Genomic DNA, 18,123 nt, shown 5'->3' with positions numbered 1-18,123 from the left:
GATCACCACCATCCTTGCTATTGAATGTGGTTCTGGTTTCCCGGGCCCAGGAGACACATTGTGCAGATGGTGGACCTGTCGGATCAATGCATACAACTTTCGTATCATCTTTCCAAACTGGGGACTAGCTGGTTGTCTTCTGACACTGGGGTCAATCCCCCTGGGAGGAGTCTTCCCTTGAGTCAGTCGGAAAGTCGCACTAACAGCATCCGCATATGAGCGGTAATGTGGACCAGGAGGGCGAGGGAACCCGGGAGGGGGTACTGGCCGGTTAGGTTTTGAGTACAGAGACCCACTCCAAAAGGAGCGAGGAGGTGCACGGACCTCCCGGTCCCAGGATCCCCTATCCTCCCTGTCCAAAAAATTGGGCGGTTGACGTGGTCCCCTCCGACCACGACTAACCACCGTCCACTCTGTCATTGTTGTCTTTTAAACTAATTTAATTTTGAAATTCTAGTGTATTTTTAACTTTATTTATTTACCAAATAAATTTAATGTACTAATTTGCCAATGAAATCCAATTCAATCCCTTTATTTATTCACGTAATTATCGAGACCCCCAAATCAATAAAGTCCCCAATAACCCAAACCCAGTGTATTGTGCCAAAAACAAATAAATTTCTTTTTAAATGAACTGAAACAAATACGACGTTTCGACCTTAATCGGTCTTCATCAGGTACTATCAAAACAAAATAAATGAAAAAAATGAAGAAAACTCCCCAAAAAATATATTAGTGAAAGAGTTGGCTAGTTTTTAAGAGAGCAGAGAGTTGTCGACTGTTCGAGAGACAAATGCACAATGAGCCTGTTTTTTTCTCACCACCTTTTATACTCTTTCATTTTTTCTTTTTTCCGGGCCCCTTTTCCTTTTTCCTTTTTTACTTTTGATTCGGATTTTATTTTGTTGACTTGAATATCACTTTTCGCACCATAAACCACTAAATACACTGGTCTAATTATTTTCATTCGTTCTGTTGCTTATTTTACATCAAATGTATAATTTGTGTTAATATTGTTTTGTTTATTTGTGTCTTTGTGACTCAATCATCAATTAATATTTAATGTTACCTCTGTGTTTTTAATACTTCTGAAATTTCGTAAATGATTTTAAATTAATTAGTATTTATACATTTTAAATTTTCACGTTCTAAGCTTTTATGTATTTTTAAGCTTTCTTAGTGTTTTTGAAAATTTGTAATTGTCAATTTTTTTAAAAAGTTTTACATGTTATACTCTGCAAAATTTTGTTAGTTGTAATTAGCGGCAGAATTATAATTTAGGCGATTGTTGATGTTAGGATTGTGTGATGTGGTTGGGGTTAGGGGTTAGGGTTAGGGTTAGGGTTAGGATTAGGGTTAGGGTTAGGATTAGGGTTAGGGTTAGGGTTAGGGTAGGGTTAGGGTTAGGGTTAGGATTAGGTTTGGGGTTAGGTTAGGATTATGGGTAAGGAGTAGGGATTGGGGTTAGGTTAGGATTATGGGTAAGGAGTAGGGATGGGGTTAGGGATGGGATTGTAGTCAGGATCCAAATCAAGTGGTGTATGGTGAATCTTCAATGCTTAATGTTTAGTCCAATTGGCTCCCTAGTTCCCAATGTAAATATCCAATATCGTTCCCTCCCTTTTCTTTCTCTGTCTGTCCAATTAATGTTCCTTTCTAATCCCGCTATTCTCATTGAGGCCATACCATGATCAACAAAATGTTTAACTAAGGGTGTGTCCATTTCCTTCTTGTTCTTCACATTATACCGATGCTGATACATGCGTGTGGACAAATTGTTTCGTGATTCACCAACATATTGGATCCCACATTTGTTACAAAAAATAACATAAACACAATTTCTAGATTTTGGGTTGAATCCCTGTTCAATTCCAAATACTGTTCCCGTTTCTATATTTTTAATGAAATTTAGTCTCTTGAATTGAGTGTCCAACAATAAGGGTTTGTCCCACTTCAATGATGGCAATTTTGCCCGGATCAAAATGTCTGCCAGACTCTTGTTCCGCTTGTAGGCAGAAATGACCTTAGTCCCAGAAAATAGTCCATCTCGGACACCCAGTTCCTGGAAATTGGTTTTGAATTTCCTGTTTAACAGAGTACTGATTGATGAGAAGGTAGTGATCAGAGGGATGATCTTCTCCTGACCCTTGACCTTTCTCTCCTGAAAGGTACGAAGGCAGTGTCTGAGAAAGGGCTTACTATACCCCCGTTTCTTCAGAGCTGTAAACAAGATCTTAACCGCTTCGCAAAAATCCTCGTCTCTCGTACAAATCCGGCTAAATCTTAGCAGTTGTGACTTTACAATCCCCCTGAAGGTATGTACTGGATGGAAACTTGCTTTATGTAATAGGGCATGTGTGTCTGTAGTCTTAAAATAGACTTTAATGTCTAGCCTCGGACTATTCAAAAAATTGGGTCCCTTAAAAATGGTTGTGTCCAAAAAATTGATTGAATTCCCGTGAAATTCGATCTTAAGCTGTATAGAGGGATCATGGGAGTTGAGGGTCTTCACAAACTCCTTGAAATCCCTTTCCGATCCTTCCCAAATACCCCATATATCGTCCAAGTATCGTAGGTAACAGGTCGGTCGTTGTTCACATTTTGACAATGCTCCTTCCTCCCAATTGGCCATGAAGATATTAGCATAGGCCGGTGCGAATTTCTTACCCATGGCCGTGCCCTTGATCTGCAAATAGAATTTTTCATCAAACATGAAATCATTCCGGGTTAGGTTGATCTCCAATAATTTCAATAACTCGTCGTCCGGTCTCTTTGGATCCGGATGCTTTCGAAAAATTTGTTTAACGCATTCAATTCCGGCCTCAATTGGAATATTTGTATACAAGTTACTAACATTCATAGAGAAAAAGTTAAATTCTGAAGGGACCTGCAAGGCTTTGACCATGTCAATGAAGTGGTACGTATCTTGGACATAGGCAGGATGCTTGATTGACAGAGGAGTCAGATAGAACTCTAGATATTCCGCAGTGAAATAAGTTTCACTGCCACAGTCAGAGACTATTGGCCTTCCTGGAGGGACCTCAAAGGGGATCGTCCAACTTTCTTGATCTTTGTGTATCTTCGGCAAAATGTAAAACCGTCTCTCGCGTGGCTGTTGTTTGCCTCTTAAGTATAGTCGTTGTTTGTGACTGATGAATTTTTTGCTTACTAATGAGTCCAATATTTCCGTTACCATATGAGTTGTTTCCATATATATTGGCTGGTCCAATTTTTTATAATAGTTTGTATCATTCAATTGTCTTTCTACTTCCAAAGTGTATTGTTCTCTACTCATGATGACAATTGCTGACCCCTTGTCAGCAGGCTTAATAACAATGTGCTTCATGTTTGCCAATTCCCGTAATGCTTTAACTTCCTGTAGTGACATGTTTGATTTCTCCGGGACTGACTTAAAATGTCTTCTGAAAACATTCCGATCCGCCTTTACAAAGTTTTGAATCGTGATTGGTAACTGGGTGATCGGTGGGGTCCAATGAGATGGGCCCACAAATGGAAGGACCTCTTTTCGATCCGAATTATTGAAGTGGGCAGTCAACATGACCCTACGGTGATATGTCTGTATATCTGACAATAATTGCGCCTTCTGACCTTTGCCTATGCCTAAGGTAGGTACGAAGGTCAGTCCCTTACTCAGTAGGCTGTGCTGAGGTCCCGAAAGTTTGAAGTTGTTCGATAAAACCACCACATTGGCGTCCTGTAGGGGTAAACTGTTTTCCGCCCCTGCCTGTGTCGGATTCAGGGGGTGTAGGAGTTTAAATAGGCCCTCCAATGATCCAACATATGTCTGGCTGTTTCCGGCGTCCAATGGATCCCCTTGTCATCCGTTTGGAACTTTTCCCCAGGCAGAAGGGGAATGTGTGGCATATTCCTTTCAATATGTTGGTTCAGGCTTGCTAAGTTCTCCTGTTCCACCCCTGGGAGCTGGCAAGAGAAATTCACCAGGGGAATCCAAATCTCCGCATATGGGAATGTCTGTTTGGCAGCTCTCAGCGCCCCCTGTACGTTCTTTTTCGTAGTGTCCACTTTGTTTTCCCTGCTATTCAGTCCAAACGCCAACACTAGTTTCTCCACCGTGACTGTGGGCAGTGGCACTGTCCGTTCTAACAGCATTTGCCCATGGCGGAAATGGCTACCCGGATAGCTATCTATCTGTAAGTCACGAGTGGCATAGTCAGGAAACCTTGCAAGATTTGAATCCCCGATGATGAGCCACTTTTTAGCCGGTACCAGATTCCATACTACATTTTTCCGTTGTGTATTTTGGTGTCTGGTCACCCTAAACAATGGTGGTTCCAAGGAAGGAGGTAATGACCCCAAGTCTTCCAATTCTCTCTCCCCCTCATTACCCGAGTTCACTTCCTGGTGGACTTGAGCGTCCTCCTCTATTTGAAGTTGCCCCAACGGATTAGTTTGGGCCCCAATAGTCCATTCTTCTTCCTGAATTTCCTCAATCAGATCCAACAAGTTCGAAGGGGTGTCGTCCAGGGTCAAAAACTCCCTCTCTATGTTAGGCTCTGGCAGGAGTAAGGGCTCTAGTTCCTGAAGAACATTATCTGCAGTGAGGGCTCCACTCACCGCTGCCTTCGCCCTTTTGCGAACCTCCCTACGCTCCCGTGGGGGTTCGGCATGTGGAGATTCCCTCCGAGGCGCTCCTTGAGCCAAGTCCGGATTCTCCTCATCTGTCCTGTCTATTGCCGTGATCACCGGGACCACCTCTGCCGGCAGGTGATGGGTCCGGGATTGCTCGATCTGCTCCACAGACTCATGTGGACTTCCCGTATTCATCCCCATCTTTTTCATGATCATTGTCTTCGCCCGATCGAGTACTCCCTGTTGGAGCCGAGGTAAATTGCGTCTCGCCCAGCGGATTGCAACTTCAAAGGCCTCCTTCCAATTTGGAGTAAGAAGACCCGGAAGCTCATCCAAAATCACCTCCAACCCCGCCTGGTAATGTTCCTGTAGGATGAGGCAAGTGTTGTAACCCCAATTCCTAGCATTTCCACTAATCAGGTCCCTAGTACATTCTGACGGGACCGCAGGCTTAATCATGTTTGACAGGATCACCACCATCCTTGCTATTGAATGTGGTTCTGGTTTCCCGGGCCCAGGAGACACATTGTGCAGATGGTGGACCTGTCGGATCAATGCATACAACTTTCGTATCATCTTTCCAAACTGGGGACTAGCTGGTTGTCTTCTGACACTGGGGTCAATCCCCCTGGGAGGAGTCTTCCCTTGAGTCAGTCGGAAAGTCGCACTAACAGCATCCGCATATGAGCGGTAATGTGGACCAGGAGGGCGAGGGAACCCGGGAGGGGGTACTGGCCGGTTAGGTTTTGAGTACAGAGACCCACTCCAAAAGGAGCGAGGAGGTGCACGGACCTCCCGGTCCCAGGATCCCCTATCCTCCCTGTCCAAAAAATTGGGCGGTTGACGTGGTCCCCTCCGACCACGACTAACCACCGTCCACTCTGTCATTGTTGTCTTTTAAACTAATTTAATTTTGAAATTCTAGTGTATTTTTAACTTTATTTATTTACCAAATAAATTTAATGTACTAATTTGCCAATGAAATCCAATTCAATCCCTTTATTTATTCACGTAATTATCGAGACCCCCAAATCAATAAAGTCCCCAATAACCCAAACCCAGTGTATTGTGCCAAAAACAAATAAATTTCTTTTTAAATGAACTGAAACAAATACGACGTTTCGACCTTAATCGGTCTTCATCAGATACTATCAAAACAAAATAAATGAAAAAAATGAAGAAAACTCCCCAAAAAATATATTAGTGAAAGAGTTGGCTAGTTTTTAAGAGAGCAGAGAGTTGTCGACTGTTCGAGAGACAAATGCACAATGAGCCTGTTTTTTTCTCACCTCCTTTTATACTCTTTCATTTTTTCTTTTTTCCGGGCCCCTTTTCCTTTTTCCTTTTTTACTTTTGATTCGGATTTTATTTTGTTGACTTGAATATCACTTTTCGCACCATAAACCACTAAATACACTGGTCTAATTATTTTCATTCGTTCTGTTGCTTATTTTACATCAAATGTATAATTTGTGTTAATATTGTTTTGTTTATTTGTGTCTTTGTGACTCAATCATCAATTAATATTTAATGTTACCTCTGTGTTTTTAATACTTCTGAAATTTCGTAAATGATTTTAAATTAATTAGTATTTATACATTTTAAATTTTCACGTTCTAAGCTTTTATGTATTTTTAAGCTTTCTTAGTGTTTTTGAAAATTTGTAATTGTCAATTTTTTTAAAAAGTTTTACATGTTATACTCTGCAAAATTTTGTTAGTTGTAATTAGCGGCAGAATTATAATTTAGGCGATTGTTGATGTTAGGATTGTGTGATGTGGTTGGGGTTAGGGGTTAGGGTTAGGGTTAGGGTTAGGGTTAGGATTAGGGTTAGGGTTAGGGTTAGGATTAGGATTAGGGTTAGGGTTAGGGTTAGGGTAGGGTTAGGGTTAGGGTTAGGATTAGGTTTGGGGTTAGGTTAGGATTATGGGTAAGGAGTAGGGATTGGGGTTAGGTTAGGATTATGGGTAAGGAGTAGGGATGGGGTTAGGGATGGGATTGTAGTCAGGATCCAAATCAAGTGGTGTATGGTGAATCTTCAATGCTTAATGTTTAGTCCAATTGGCTCCCTAGTTCCCAATGTAAATATCCAATATCGTTCCCTCCCTTTTCTTTCTCTGTCTGTCCAATTAATGTTCCTTTCTAATCCCGCTATTCTCATTGAGGCCATACCATGATCAACAAAATGTTTAACTAAGGGTGTGTCCATTTCCTTCTTGTTCTTCACATTATACCGATGCTGATACATGCGTGTGGACAAATTGTTTCGTGATTCACCAACATATTGGATCCCACATTTGTTACAAAAAATAACATAAACACAATTTCTAGATTTTGGGTTGAATCCCTGTTCAATTCCAAATACTGTTCCCGTTTCTATATTTTTAATGAAATTTAGTCTCTTGAATTGAGTGTCCAACAATAAGGGTTTGTCCCACTTCAATGATGGCAATTTTGCCCGGATCAAAATGTCTGCCAGACTCTTGTTCCGCTTGTAGGCAGAAATGACCTTAGTCCCAGAAAATAGTCCATCTCGGACACCCAGTTCCTGGAAATTGGTTTTGAATTTCCTGTTTAACAGAGTACTGATTGATGAGAAGGTAGTGATCAGAGGGATGATCTTCTCCTGACCCTTGACCTTTCTCTCCTGAAAGGTACGAAGGCAGTGTCTGAGAAAGGGCTTACTATACCCCCGTTTCTTCAGAGCTGTAAACAAGATCTTAACCGCTTCGCAAAAATCCTCGTCTCTCGTACAAATCCGGCTAAATCTTAGCAGTTGTGACTTTACAATCCCCCTGAAGGTATGTACTGGATGGAAACTTGCTTTATGTAATAGGGCATGTGTGTCTGTAGTCTTAAAATAGACTTTAATGTCTAGCCTCGGACTATTCAAAAAATTGGGTCCCTTAAAAATGGTTGTGTCCAAAAAATTGATTGAATTCCCGTGAAATTCGATCTTAAGCTGTATAGAGGGATCATGGGAGTTGAGGGTCTTCACAAACTCCTTGAAATCCCTTTCCGATCCTTCCCAAATACCCCATATATCGTCCAAGTATCGTAGGTAACAGGTCGGTCGTTGTTCACATTTTGACAATGCTCCTTCCTCCCAATTGGCCATGAAGATATTAGCATAGGCCGGTGCGAATTTCTTACCCATGGCCGTGCCCTTGATCTGCAAATAGAATTTTTCATCAAACATGAAATCATTCCGGGTTAGGTTGATCTCCAATAATTTCAATAACTCGTCGTCCGGTCTCTTTGGATCCGGATGCTTTCGAAAAATTTGTTTAACGCATTCAATTCCGGCCTCAATTGGAATATTTGTATACAAGTTATTAACATCCATAGAGAAAAAGTTAAATTCTGAAGGGACCTGCAAGGCTTTGACCATGTCAATGAAGTGGTACGTATCTTGGACATAGGCAGGATGCTTGATTGACAGAGGAGTCAGATAGAACTCTAGATATTCCGCAGTGAAATAAGTTTCACTGCCACAGTCAGAGACTATTGGCCTTCCTGGAGGGACCTCAAAGGGGATCGTCCAACTTTCTTGATCTTTGTGTATCTTCGGCAAAATGTAAAACCGTCTCTCGCGTGGCTGTTGTTTGCCTCTTAAGTATAGTCGTTGTTTGTGACTGATGAATTTTTTGCTTACTAATGAGTCCAATATTTCCGTTACCATATGAGTTGTTTCCATATATATTGGCTGGTCCAATTTTTTATAATAGTTTGTATCATTCAATTGTCTTTCTACTTCCAAAGTGTATTGTTCTCTACTCATGATGACAATTGCTGACCCCTTGTCAGCAGGCTTAATAACAATGTGCTTCATGTTTGCCAATTCCCGTAATGCTTTAACTTCCTGTAGTGACATGTTTGATTTCTCCGGGACTGACTTAAAATGTCTTCTGAAAACATTCCGATCCGCCTTTACTAAGTTTTGAATCGTGATTGGTAACTGGGTGATCGGTGGGGTCCAATGAGATGGGCCCACAAATGGAAGGACCTCTTTTCGATCCGAATTATTGAAGTGGGCAGTCAACATGACCCTACGGTGATATGTCTGTATATCTGACAATAATTGCGCCTTCTGACCTTTGCCTATGCCTAAGGTAGGTACGAAGGTCAGTCCCTTACTCAGTAGGCTGTGCTGAGGTCCCGAAAGTTTGAAGTTGTTCGATAAAACCACCACATTGGCGTCCTGTAGGGGTAAACTGTTTTCCGCCCCTGCCTGTGTCGGATTCAGGGGGTGTAGGAGTTTAAATAGGCCCTCCAATGATCCAACATATGTCTGGCTGTTTCCGGCGTCCAATGGATCCCCTTGTCATCCGTTTGGAACTTTTCCCCAGGCAGAAGGGGAATGTGTGGCATATTCCTTTCAATATGTTGGTTCAGGCTTGCTAAGTTCTCCTGTTCCACCCCTGGGAGCTGGCAAGAGAAATTCACCAGGGGAATCCAAATCTCCGCATATGGGAATGTCTGTTTGGCAGCTCTCAGCGCCCCCTGTACGTTCTTTTTCGTAGTGTCCACTTTGTTTTCCCTGCTATTCAGTCCAAACGCCAACACTAGTTTCTCCACCGTGACTGTGGGCAGTGGCACTGTCCGTTCTAACAGCATTTGCCCATGGCGGAAATGGCTACCCGGATAGCTATCTATCTGTAAGTCACGAGTGGCATAGTCAGGAAACCTTGCAAGATTCGAATCCCCGATGATGAGCCACTTTTTAGCCGGTACCAGATTCCATACTACATTTTTCCGTTGTGTATTTTGGTGTCTGGTCACCCTAAACAATGGTGGTTCCAAGGAAGGAGGTAATGACCCCAAGTCTTCCAATTCTCTCTCCCCCTCATTACCCGAGTTCACTTCCTGGTGGACTTGAGCGTCCTCCTCTATTTGAAGTTGCCCCAACGGATTAGTTTGGGCCCCAATAGTCCATTCTTCTTCCTGAATTTCCTCAATCAGATCCAACAAGTTCGAAGGGGTGTCGTCCAGGGTCAAAAACTCCCTCTCTATGTTAGGCTCTGGCAGGAGTAAGGGCTCTAGTTCCTGAAGAACATTATCTGCAGTGAGGGCTCCACTCACCGCTGCCTTCGCCCTTTTGCGAACCTCCCTACGCTCCCGTGGGGGTTCGGCATGTGGAGATTCCCTCCGAGGCGCTCCTTGAGCCAAGTCCGGATTCTCCTCATCTGTCCTGTCTATTGCCGTGATCACCGGGACCACCTCTGCCGGCAGGTGATGGGTCCGGGATTGCTCGATCTGCTCCACAGACTCATGTGGACTTCCCGTATTCATCCCCATCTTTTTCATGATCATTGTCTTCGCCCGATCGAGTACTCCCTGTTGGAGCCGAGGTAAATTGCGTCTCGCCCAGCGGATTGCAACTTCAAAGGCCTCCTTCCAATTTGGAGTAAGAAGACCCGGAAGCTCATCCAAAATCACCTCCAACCCCGCCTGGTAATGTTCCTGTAGGATGAGGCAAGTGTTGTAACCCCAATTCCTAGCATTTCCACTAATCAGGTCCCTAGTACATTCTGACGGGACCGCAGGCTTAATCATGTTTGACAGGATCACCACCATCCTTGCTATTGAATGTGGTTCTGGTTTCCCGGGCCCAGGAGACACATTGTGCAGATGGTGGACCTGTCGGATCAATGCATACAACTTTCGTATCATCTTTCCAAACTGGGGACTAGCTGGTTGTCTTCTGACACTGGGGTCAATCCCCCTGGGAGGAGTCTTCCCTTGAGTCAGTCGGAAAGTCGCACTAACAGCATCCGCATATGAGCGGTAATGTGGACCAGGAGGGCGAGGGAACCCGGGAGGGGGTACTGGCCGGTTAGGTTTTGAGTACAGAGACCCACTCCAAAAGGAGCGAGGAGGTGCACGGACCTCCCGGTCCCAGGATCCCCTATCCTCCCTGTCCAAAAAATTGGGCGGTTGACGTGGTCCCCTCCGACCACGACTAACCACCGTCCACTCTGTCATTGTTGTCTTTTAAACTAATTTAATTTTGAAATTCTAGTGTATTTTTAACTTTATTTATTTACCAAATAAATTTAATGTACTAATTTGCCAATGAAATCCAATTCAATCCCTTTATTTATTCACGTAATTATCGAGACCCCCAAATCAATAAAGTCCCCAATAACCCAAACCCAGTGTATTGTGCCAAAAACAAATAAATTTCTTTTTAAATGAACTGAAACAAATACGACGTTTCGACCTTAATCGGTCTTCATCAGGTACTATCAAAACAAAATAAATGAAAAAAATGAAGAAAACTCCCCAAAAAATATATTAGTGAAAGAGTTGGCTAGTTTTTAAGAGAGCAGAGAGTTGTCGACTGTTCGAGAGACAAATGCACAATGAGCCTGTTTTTTTCTCACCTCCTTTTATACTCTTTCATTTTTTCTTTTTTCCGGGCCCCTTTTCCTTTTTCCTTTTTTACTTTTGATTCGGATTTTATTTTGTTGACTTGAATATCACTTTTCGCACCATAAACCACTAAATACACTGGTCTAATTATTTTCATTCGTTCTGTTGCTTATTTTACATCAAATGTATAATTTGTGTTAATATTGTTTTGTTTATTTGTGTCTTTGTGACTCAATCATCAATTAATATTTAATGTTACCTCTGTGTTTTTAATACTTCTGAAATTTCGTAAATGATTTTAAATTAATTAGTATTTATACATTTTAAATTTTCACGTTCTAAGCTTTTATGTATTTTTAAGCTTTCTTAGTGTTTTTGAAAATTTGTAATTGTCAATTTTTTTAAAAAGTTTTACATGTTATACTCTGCAAAATTTTGTTAGTTGTAATTAGCGGCAGAATTATAATTTAGGCGATTGTTGATGTTAGGATTGTGTGATGTGGTTGGGGTTAGGGGTTAGGGTTAGGGTTAGGGTTAGGATTAGGGTTAGGGTTAGGGTTAGGATTAGGGTTAGGGTTAGGGTAGGGTTAGGGTTAGGGTTAGGATTAGGTTTGGGGTTAGGTTAGGATTATGGGTAAGGAGTAGGGATTGGGGTTAGGTTAGGATTATGGGTAAGGAGTAGGGATGGGGTTAGGGATGGGATTGTAGTCAGGATCCAAATCAAGTGGTGTATGGTGAATCTTCAATGCTTAATGTTTAGTCCAATTGGCTCCCTAGTTCCCAATGTAAATATCCAATATCGTTCCCTCCCTTTTCTTTCTCTGTCTGTCCAATTAATGTTCCTTTCTAATCCCGCTATTCTCATTGAGGCCATACCATGATCAACAAAATGTTTAACTAAGGGTGTGTCCATTTCCTTCTTGTTCTTCACATTATACCGATGCTGATACATGCGTGTGGACAAATTGTTTCGTGATTCACCAACATATTGGATCCCACATTTGTTACAAAAAATAACATAAACACAATTTCTAGATTTTGGGTTGAATCCCTGTTCAATTCCAAATACTGTTCCCGTTTCTATATTTTTAATGAAATTTAGTCTCTTGAATTGAGTGTCCAACAATAAGGGTTTGTCCCACTTCAATGATGGCAATTTTGCCCGGATCAAAATGTCTGCCAGACTCTTGTTCCGCTTGTAGGCAGAAATGACCTTAGTCCCAGAAAATAGTCCATCTCGGACACCCAGTTCCTGGAAATTGGTTTTGAATTTCCTGTTTAACAGAGTACTGATTGATGAGAAGGTAGTGATCAGAGGGATGATCTTCTCCTGACCCTTGACCTTTCTCTCCTGAAAGGTACGAAGGCAGTGTCTGAGAAAGGGCTTACTATACCCCCGTTTCTTCAGAGCTGTAAACAAGATCTTAACCGCTTCGCAAAAATCCTCGTCTCTCGTACAAATCCGGCTAAATCTTAGCAGTTGTGACTTTACAATCCCCCTGAAGGTATGTACTGGATGGAAACTTGCTTTATGTAATAGGGCATGTGTGTCTGTAGTCTTAAAATAGACTTTAATGTCTAGCCTCGGACTATTCAAAAAATTGGGTCCCTTAAAAATGGTTGTGTCCAAAAAATTGATTGAATTCCCGTGAAATTCGATCTTAAGCTGTATAGAGGGATCATGGGAGTTGAGGGTCTTCACAAACTCCTTGAAATCCCTTTCCGATCCTTCCCAAATACCCCATATATCGTCCAAGTATCGTAGGTAACAGGTCGGTCGTTGTTCACATTTTGACAATGCTCCTTCCTCCCAATTGGCCATGAAGATATTAGCATAGGCCGGTGCGAATTTCTTACCCATGGCCGTGCCCTTGATCTGCAAATAGAATTTTTCATCAAACATGAAATCATTCCGGGTTAGGTTGATCTCCAATAATTTCAATAACTCGTCGTCCGGTCTCTTTGGATCCGGATGCTTTCGAAAAATTTGTTTAACGCATTCAATTCCGGCCTCAATTGGAATATTTGTATACAAGTTATTAACATCCATAGAGAAAAAGTTAAATTCTGAAGGGACCTGCAAGGCTTTGACCATGTCAATGAAGTGGTACGTATCTTGGACATAGGCAGGATGCTTGATTGACAGAGGAGTCAGATAGAACTCTAGATATTCCGCAGTGAAATAAGTTTCACTGCCACAGTCAGAGACTATTGGCCTTCCTGGAGGGACCTCAAAGGGGATCGTCCAACTTTCTTGATCTTTGTGTATCTTCGGCAAAATGTAAAACCGTCTCTCGCGTGGCTGTTGTTTGCCTCTTAAGTATAGTCGTTGTTTGTGACTGATGAATTTTTTGCTTACTAATGAGTCCAATATTTCCGTTACCATATGAGTTGTTTCCATATATATTGGCTGGTCCAATTTTTTATAATAGTTTGTATCATTCAATTGTCTTTCTACTTCCAAAGTGTATTGTTCTCTACTCATGATGACAATTGCTGACCCCTTGTCAGCAGGCTTAATAACAATGTGCTTCATGTTTGCCAATTCCCGTAATGCTTTAACTTCCTGTAGTGACATGTTTGATTTCTCCGGGACTGACTTAAAATGTCTTCTGAAAACATTCCGATCCGCCTTTACTAAGTTTTGAATCGTGATTGGTAACTGGGTGATCGGTGGGGTCCAATGAGATGGGCCCACAAATGGAAGGACCTCTTTTCGATCCGAATTATTGAAGTGGGCAGTCAACATGACCCTACGGTGATATGTCTGTATATCTGACAATAATTGCGCCTTCTGACCTTTGCCTATGCCTAAGGTAGGTACGAAGGTCAGTCCCTTACTCAGTAGGCTGTGCTGAGGTCCCGAAAGTTTGAAGTTGTTCGATAAAACCACCACATTGGCGTCCTGTAGGGGTAAACTGTTTTCCGCCCCTGCCTGTGTCGGATTCAGGGGGTGTAGGAGTTTAAATAGGCCCTCCAATGATCCAACATATGTCTGGCTGTTTCCGGCGTCCAATGGATCCCCTTGTCATCCGTTTGGAACTTTTCCCCAGGCAGAAGGGGAATGTGTGGCATATTCCTTTCAATATGTTGGTTCAGGCTTGCTAAGTTCTCCTGTTCCACCCCTGGGAGCTGGCAAGAGAAATTCACCAGGGGAATCCAAATCTCCGCATATGGGAATGTCTGTTTGGCAGCTCTCAGCGCCCCCTGTACGTTCTTTTTCGTAGTGTCCACTTTGTTTTCCCTGCTATTCAGTCCAAACGCCAACACTAGTTTCTCCACCGTGACTGTGGGCAGTGGCACTGTCCGTTCTAACAGCATTTGCCCATGGCGGAAATGGCTACCCGGATAGCTATCTATCTGTAAGTCACGAGTGGCATAGTCAGGAAACCTTGCAAGATTCGAATCCCCGATGATGAGCCACTTTTTAGCCGGTACCAGATTCCATACTACATTTTTCCGTTGTGTATTTTGGTGTCTGGTCACCCTAAACAATGGTGGTTCCAAGGAAGGAGGTAATGACCCCAAGTCTTCCAATTCTCTCTCCCCCTCATTACCCGAGTTCACTTCCTGGTGGACTTGAGCGTCCTCCTCTATTTGAAGTTGCCCCAACGGATTAGTTTGGGCCCCAATAGTCCATTCTTCTTCCTGAATTTCCTCAATCAGATCCAACAAGTTCGAAGGGGTGTCGTCCAGGGTCAAAAACTCCCTCTCTATGTTAGGCTCTGGCAGGAGTAAGGGCTCTAGTTCCTGAAGAACATTATCTGCAGTGAGGGCTCCACTCACCGCTGCCTTCGCCCTTTTGCGAACCTCCCTACGCTCCCGTGGGGGTTCGGCATGTGGAGATTCCCTCCGAGGCGCTCCTTGAGCCAAGTCCGGATTCTCCTCATCTGTCCTGTCTATTGCCGTGATCACCGGGACCACCTCTGCCGGCAGGTGATGGGTCCGGGATTGCTCGATCTGCTCCACAGACTCATGTGGACTTCCCGTATTCATCCCCATCTTTTTCATGATCATTGTCTTCGCCCGATCGAGTACTCCCTGTTGGAGCCGAGGTAAATTGCGTCTCGCCCAGCGGATTGCAACTTCAAAGGCCTCCTTCCAATTTGGAGTAAGAAGACCCGGAAGCTCATCCAAAATCACCTCCAACCCCGCCTGGTAATGTTCCTGTAGGATGAGGCAAGTGTTGTAACCCCAATTCCTAGCATTTCCACTAATCAGGTCCCTAGTACATTCTGACGGGACCGCAGGCTTAATCATGTTTGACAGGATCACCACCATCCTTGCTATTGAATGTGGTTCTGGTTTCCCGGGCCCAGGAGACACATTGTGCAGATGGTGGACCTGTCGGATCAATGCATACAACTTTCGTATCATCTTTCCAAACTGGGGACTAGCTGGTTGTCTTCTGACACTGGGGTCAATCCCCCTGGGAGGAGTCTTCCCTTGAGTCAGTCGGAAAGTCGCACTAACAGCATCCGCATATGAGCGGTAATGTGGACCAGGAGGGCGAGGGAACCCGGGAGGGGGTACTGGCCGGTTAGGTTTTGAGTACAGAGACCCACTCCAAAAGGAGCGAGGAGGTGCACGGACCTCCCGGTCCCAGGATCCCCTATCCTCCCTGTCCAAAAAATTGGGCGGTTGACGTGGTCCCCTCCGACCACGACTAACCACCGTCCACTCTGTCATTGTTGTCTTTTAAACTAATTTAATTTTGAAATTCTAGTGTATTTTTAACTTTATTTATTTACCAAATAAATTTAATGTACTAATTTGCCAATGAAATCCAATTCAATCCCTTTATTTATTCACGTAATTATCGAGACCCCCAAATCAATAAAGTCCCCAATAACCCAAACCCAGTGTATTGTGCCAAAAACAAATAAATTTCTTTTTAAATGAACTGAAACAAATACGACGTTTCGACCTTAATCGGTCTTCATCAGGTACTATCAAAACAAAATAAATGAAAAAAATGAAGAAAACTCCCCAAAAAATATATTAGTGAAAGAGTTGGCTAGTTTTTAAGAGAGCAGAGAGTTGTCGACTGTTCGAGAGACAAATGCACAATGAGCCTGTTTTTTTCTCACCTCCTTTTATACTCTTTCATTTTTTCTTTTTTCCGGGCCCCTTTTCCTTTTTCCTTTTTTACTTTTGATTCGGATTTTATTTTGTTGACTTGAATATCACTTTTCGCACCATAAACCACTAAATACACTGGTCTAATTATTTTCATTCGTTCTGTTGCTTATTTTACATCAAATGTATAATTTGTGTTAATATTGTTTTGTTTATTTGTGTCTTTGTGACTCAATCATCAATTAATATTTAATGTTACCTCTGTGTTTTTAATACTTCTGAAATTTCGTAAATGATTTTAAATTAATTAGTATTTATACATTTTAAATTTTCACGTTCTAAGCTTTTATGTATTTTTAAGCTTTCTTAGTGTTTTTGAAAATTTGTAATTGTCAATTTTTTTAAAAAGTTTTACATGTTATACTCTGCAAAATTTTGTTAGTTGTAATTAGCGGCAGAATTATAATTTAGGCGATTGTTGATGTTAGGATTGTGTGATGTGGTTGGGGTTAGGGGTTAGGGTTAGGGTTAGGGTTAGGATTAGGGTTAGGGTTAGGGTTAGGATTAGGGTTAGGGTTAGGGTTAGGGTAGGGTTAGGGTTAGGGTTAGGATTAGGTTTGGGGTTAGGTTAGGATTATGGGTAAGGAGTAGGGATTGGGGTTAGGTTAGGATTATGGGTAAGGAGTAGGGATGGGGTTAGGGTTAGGGTTAGGGTTAGGGTTAGGGTTAGGGTTAGGTAAAGAGTTCCTCCCCCGAAGGAGAGGAACAAAGGCACGGTCCTACCATCCTGGCCCGCACCCCACAACCAGCTCCAGAGCATCCTGCCCGTTGCGGCCGCACCCGCCATGCTGGCCAGGACCAATTAGGGCTTAATAAAGATCGTTTGTGACCTTGAACACGTGTTTGTGCTTATTGTAAGTTTGTTTCTTGATTGCACTTTACCTATCCGGTCGTCTTTGTTATATAATTAATAAGTGAGTCTCGATTTGGCATGTAAGATTGACAGCTGCGCTTGCGTTCAACTAAATATTCGTACCTCGCACCTAATTCATCGACTCCCCTATCTGGGTGGAGCGAGAGCATCTTGCTCTGTGCGGCATCCATGCGCTCTCCTATTTGGGTAGAGCGTGGGTAAATTACTATTTGTTTCCAATTGGTTTTGTACCGGCGTCATTTTGCGCTAAATTTTGTTCATCTGTGTGGCCATCGACAACGTTTCGGCACCTTTTGTGCCTTCTTCAGGTCTGGCACACAGGAATTGCATCTAAATTTAGTTTAGTTTCATCACATGGGGAGCTGCTTCCCCTTCCACGGCCGCATCGAGACTGAGAGCTCCTGCTCCGAACGGTGCTTATATACACTCCTCCAAGTGGGCGGAGCCAGCGATATGCGCTTGTTTCTTTAACATGGTAACTTGTTTTCTTGCAGGCACCGATTGGGCGTGGATTTGTGATCTCCGGAATAGGTAAGTATATTTTTTTGTTTTGGGTAAGTATTATGGTTTTAATTAAGGTAAGTATTTTACTTTTAACTGCTTTTTTTGCTTTTTTTTGTCCCAAATAATGCTTATTTGCAATTGTTTACATTCAATTTGATAGTATTATGGTTTTAATTAAGGTAAGTATTTTACTTTTAACTGCTTTTTTTGCTTTTTTTGTCCCAAATAATGCTTATTTGCAATTGTTTACATTCAATTTGATAGGTATGCACATTTTTTTTGTTTTGGGTGAGTATTGTGGTTTTATTTGAGGTGAGTATTTACTTTTAACTGCATTTTGGTCTCAAATAGTGCTTATTTGCCATTATTTTTTGTTCAAATTTGTGTTTACGTTCAGATTTTGACTTGTTTATTTTCAAATTTAACTTGCAGGTTGACGTTTTTGTCTTGTCGGGAAATGGGGTATTTTTTTGTTTTGGGTAAGTATTATGGTTTTAATTAAGGTAAGTATTTTACTTTTAACTGCTTTTTTTGCTTTTTTTTGTCCCAAATAATGCTTATTTGCAATTGTTTACATTCAATTTGATAGGTATGCACATTTTTTGTTTTTGTTTTGGGTG

At 42.2% G+C, this 18,123-nt stretch overlaps 3 protein-coding genes across 3 annotated transcripts; all 3 read right to left on the bottom strand.

Annotated features, from left to right (window-relative positions):
• Positions 1–251: 251 nt before the first annotated feature.
• Positions 252–4,812, bottom strand: LOC148382098 (uncharacterized). Its single transcript, XM_088360854.1, has 2 exons — positions 4,368–4,812; positions 252–3,168 (listed from the first exon to the last, which is right to left on the bottom strand). The coding sequence occupies exons 1-2, from the start codon at positions 4,810–4,812 to the stop codon at positions 1,553–1,555; spliced, it is 2,061 nt and encodes a 686-aa protein (XP_088216980.1). The 3' UTR covers positions 252–1,552.
• Positions 4,813–5,325: 513 nt separating this feature from the next.
• LOC148382097 (uncharacterized) lies at positions 5,326–9,909 on the bottom strand. The gene is made up of 2 exons (XM_088360853.1): positions 9,465–9,909; positions 5,326–8,265 (listed from the first exon to the last, which is right to left on the bottom strand). The coding sequence occupies exons 1-2, from the start codon at positions 9,907–9,909 to the stop codon at positions 6,650–6,652; spliced, it is 2,061 nt and encodes a 686-aa protein (XP_088216979.1). The 3' UTR covers positions 5,326–6,649.
• Positions 9,910–10,429: 520 nt separating this feature from the next.
• On the bottom strand, positions 10,430–14,988 carry LOC148382096 (uncharacterized). The gene is made up of 2 exons (XM_088360852.1): positions 14,544–14,988; positions 10,430–13,344 (listed from the first exon to the last, which is right to left on the bottom strand). The coding sequence occupies exons 1-2, from the start codon at positions 14,986–14,988 to the stop codon at positions 11,729–11,731; spliced, it is 2,061 nt and encodes a 686-aa protein (XP_088216978.1). The 3' UTR covers positions 10,430–11,728.
• Between the last annotated feature and the right edge of the window lie 3,135 nt (positions 14,989–18,123).

This window comes from Syngnathus floridae, chromosome 18, assembly GCF_059516105.1.
Source record: "Syngnathus floridae isolate MCC-2025c chromosome 18, RoL_Sflo_1.0, whole genome shotgun sequence".
Taxonomy (NCBI): domain Eukaryota; kingdom Metazoa; phylum Chordata; class Actinopteri; order Syngnathiformes; family Syngnathidae; genus Syngnathus; species Syngnathus floridae.
The sequence above is the reverse complement of the archived record's forward strand: the minus strand, read 5'-3'. Positions and strand labels throughout refer to the sequence as shown.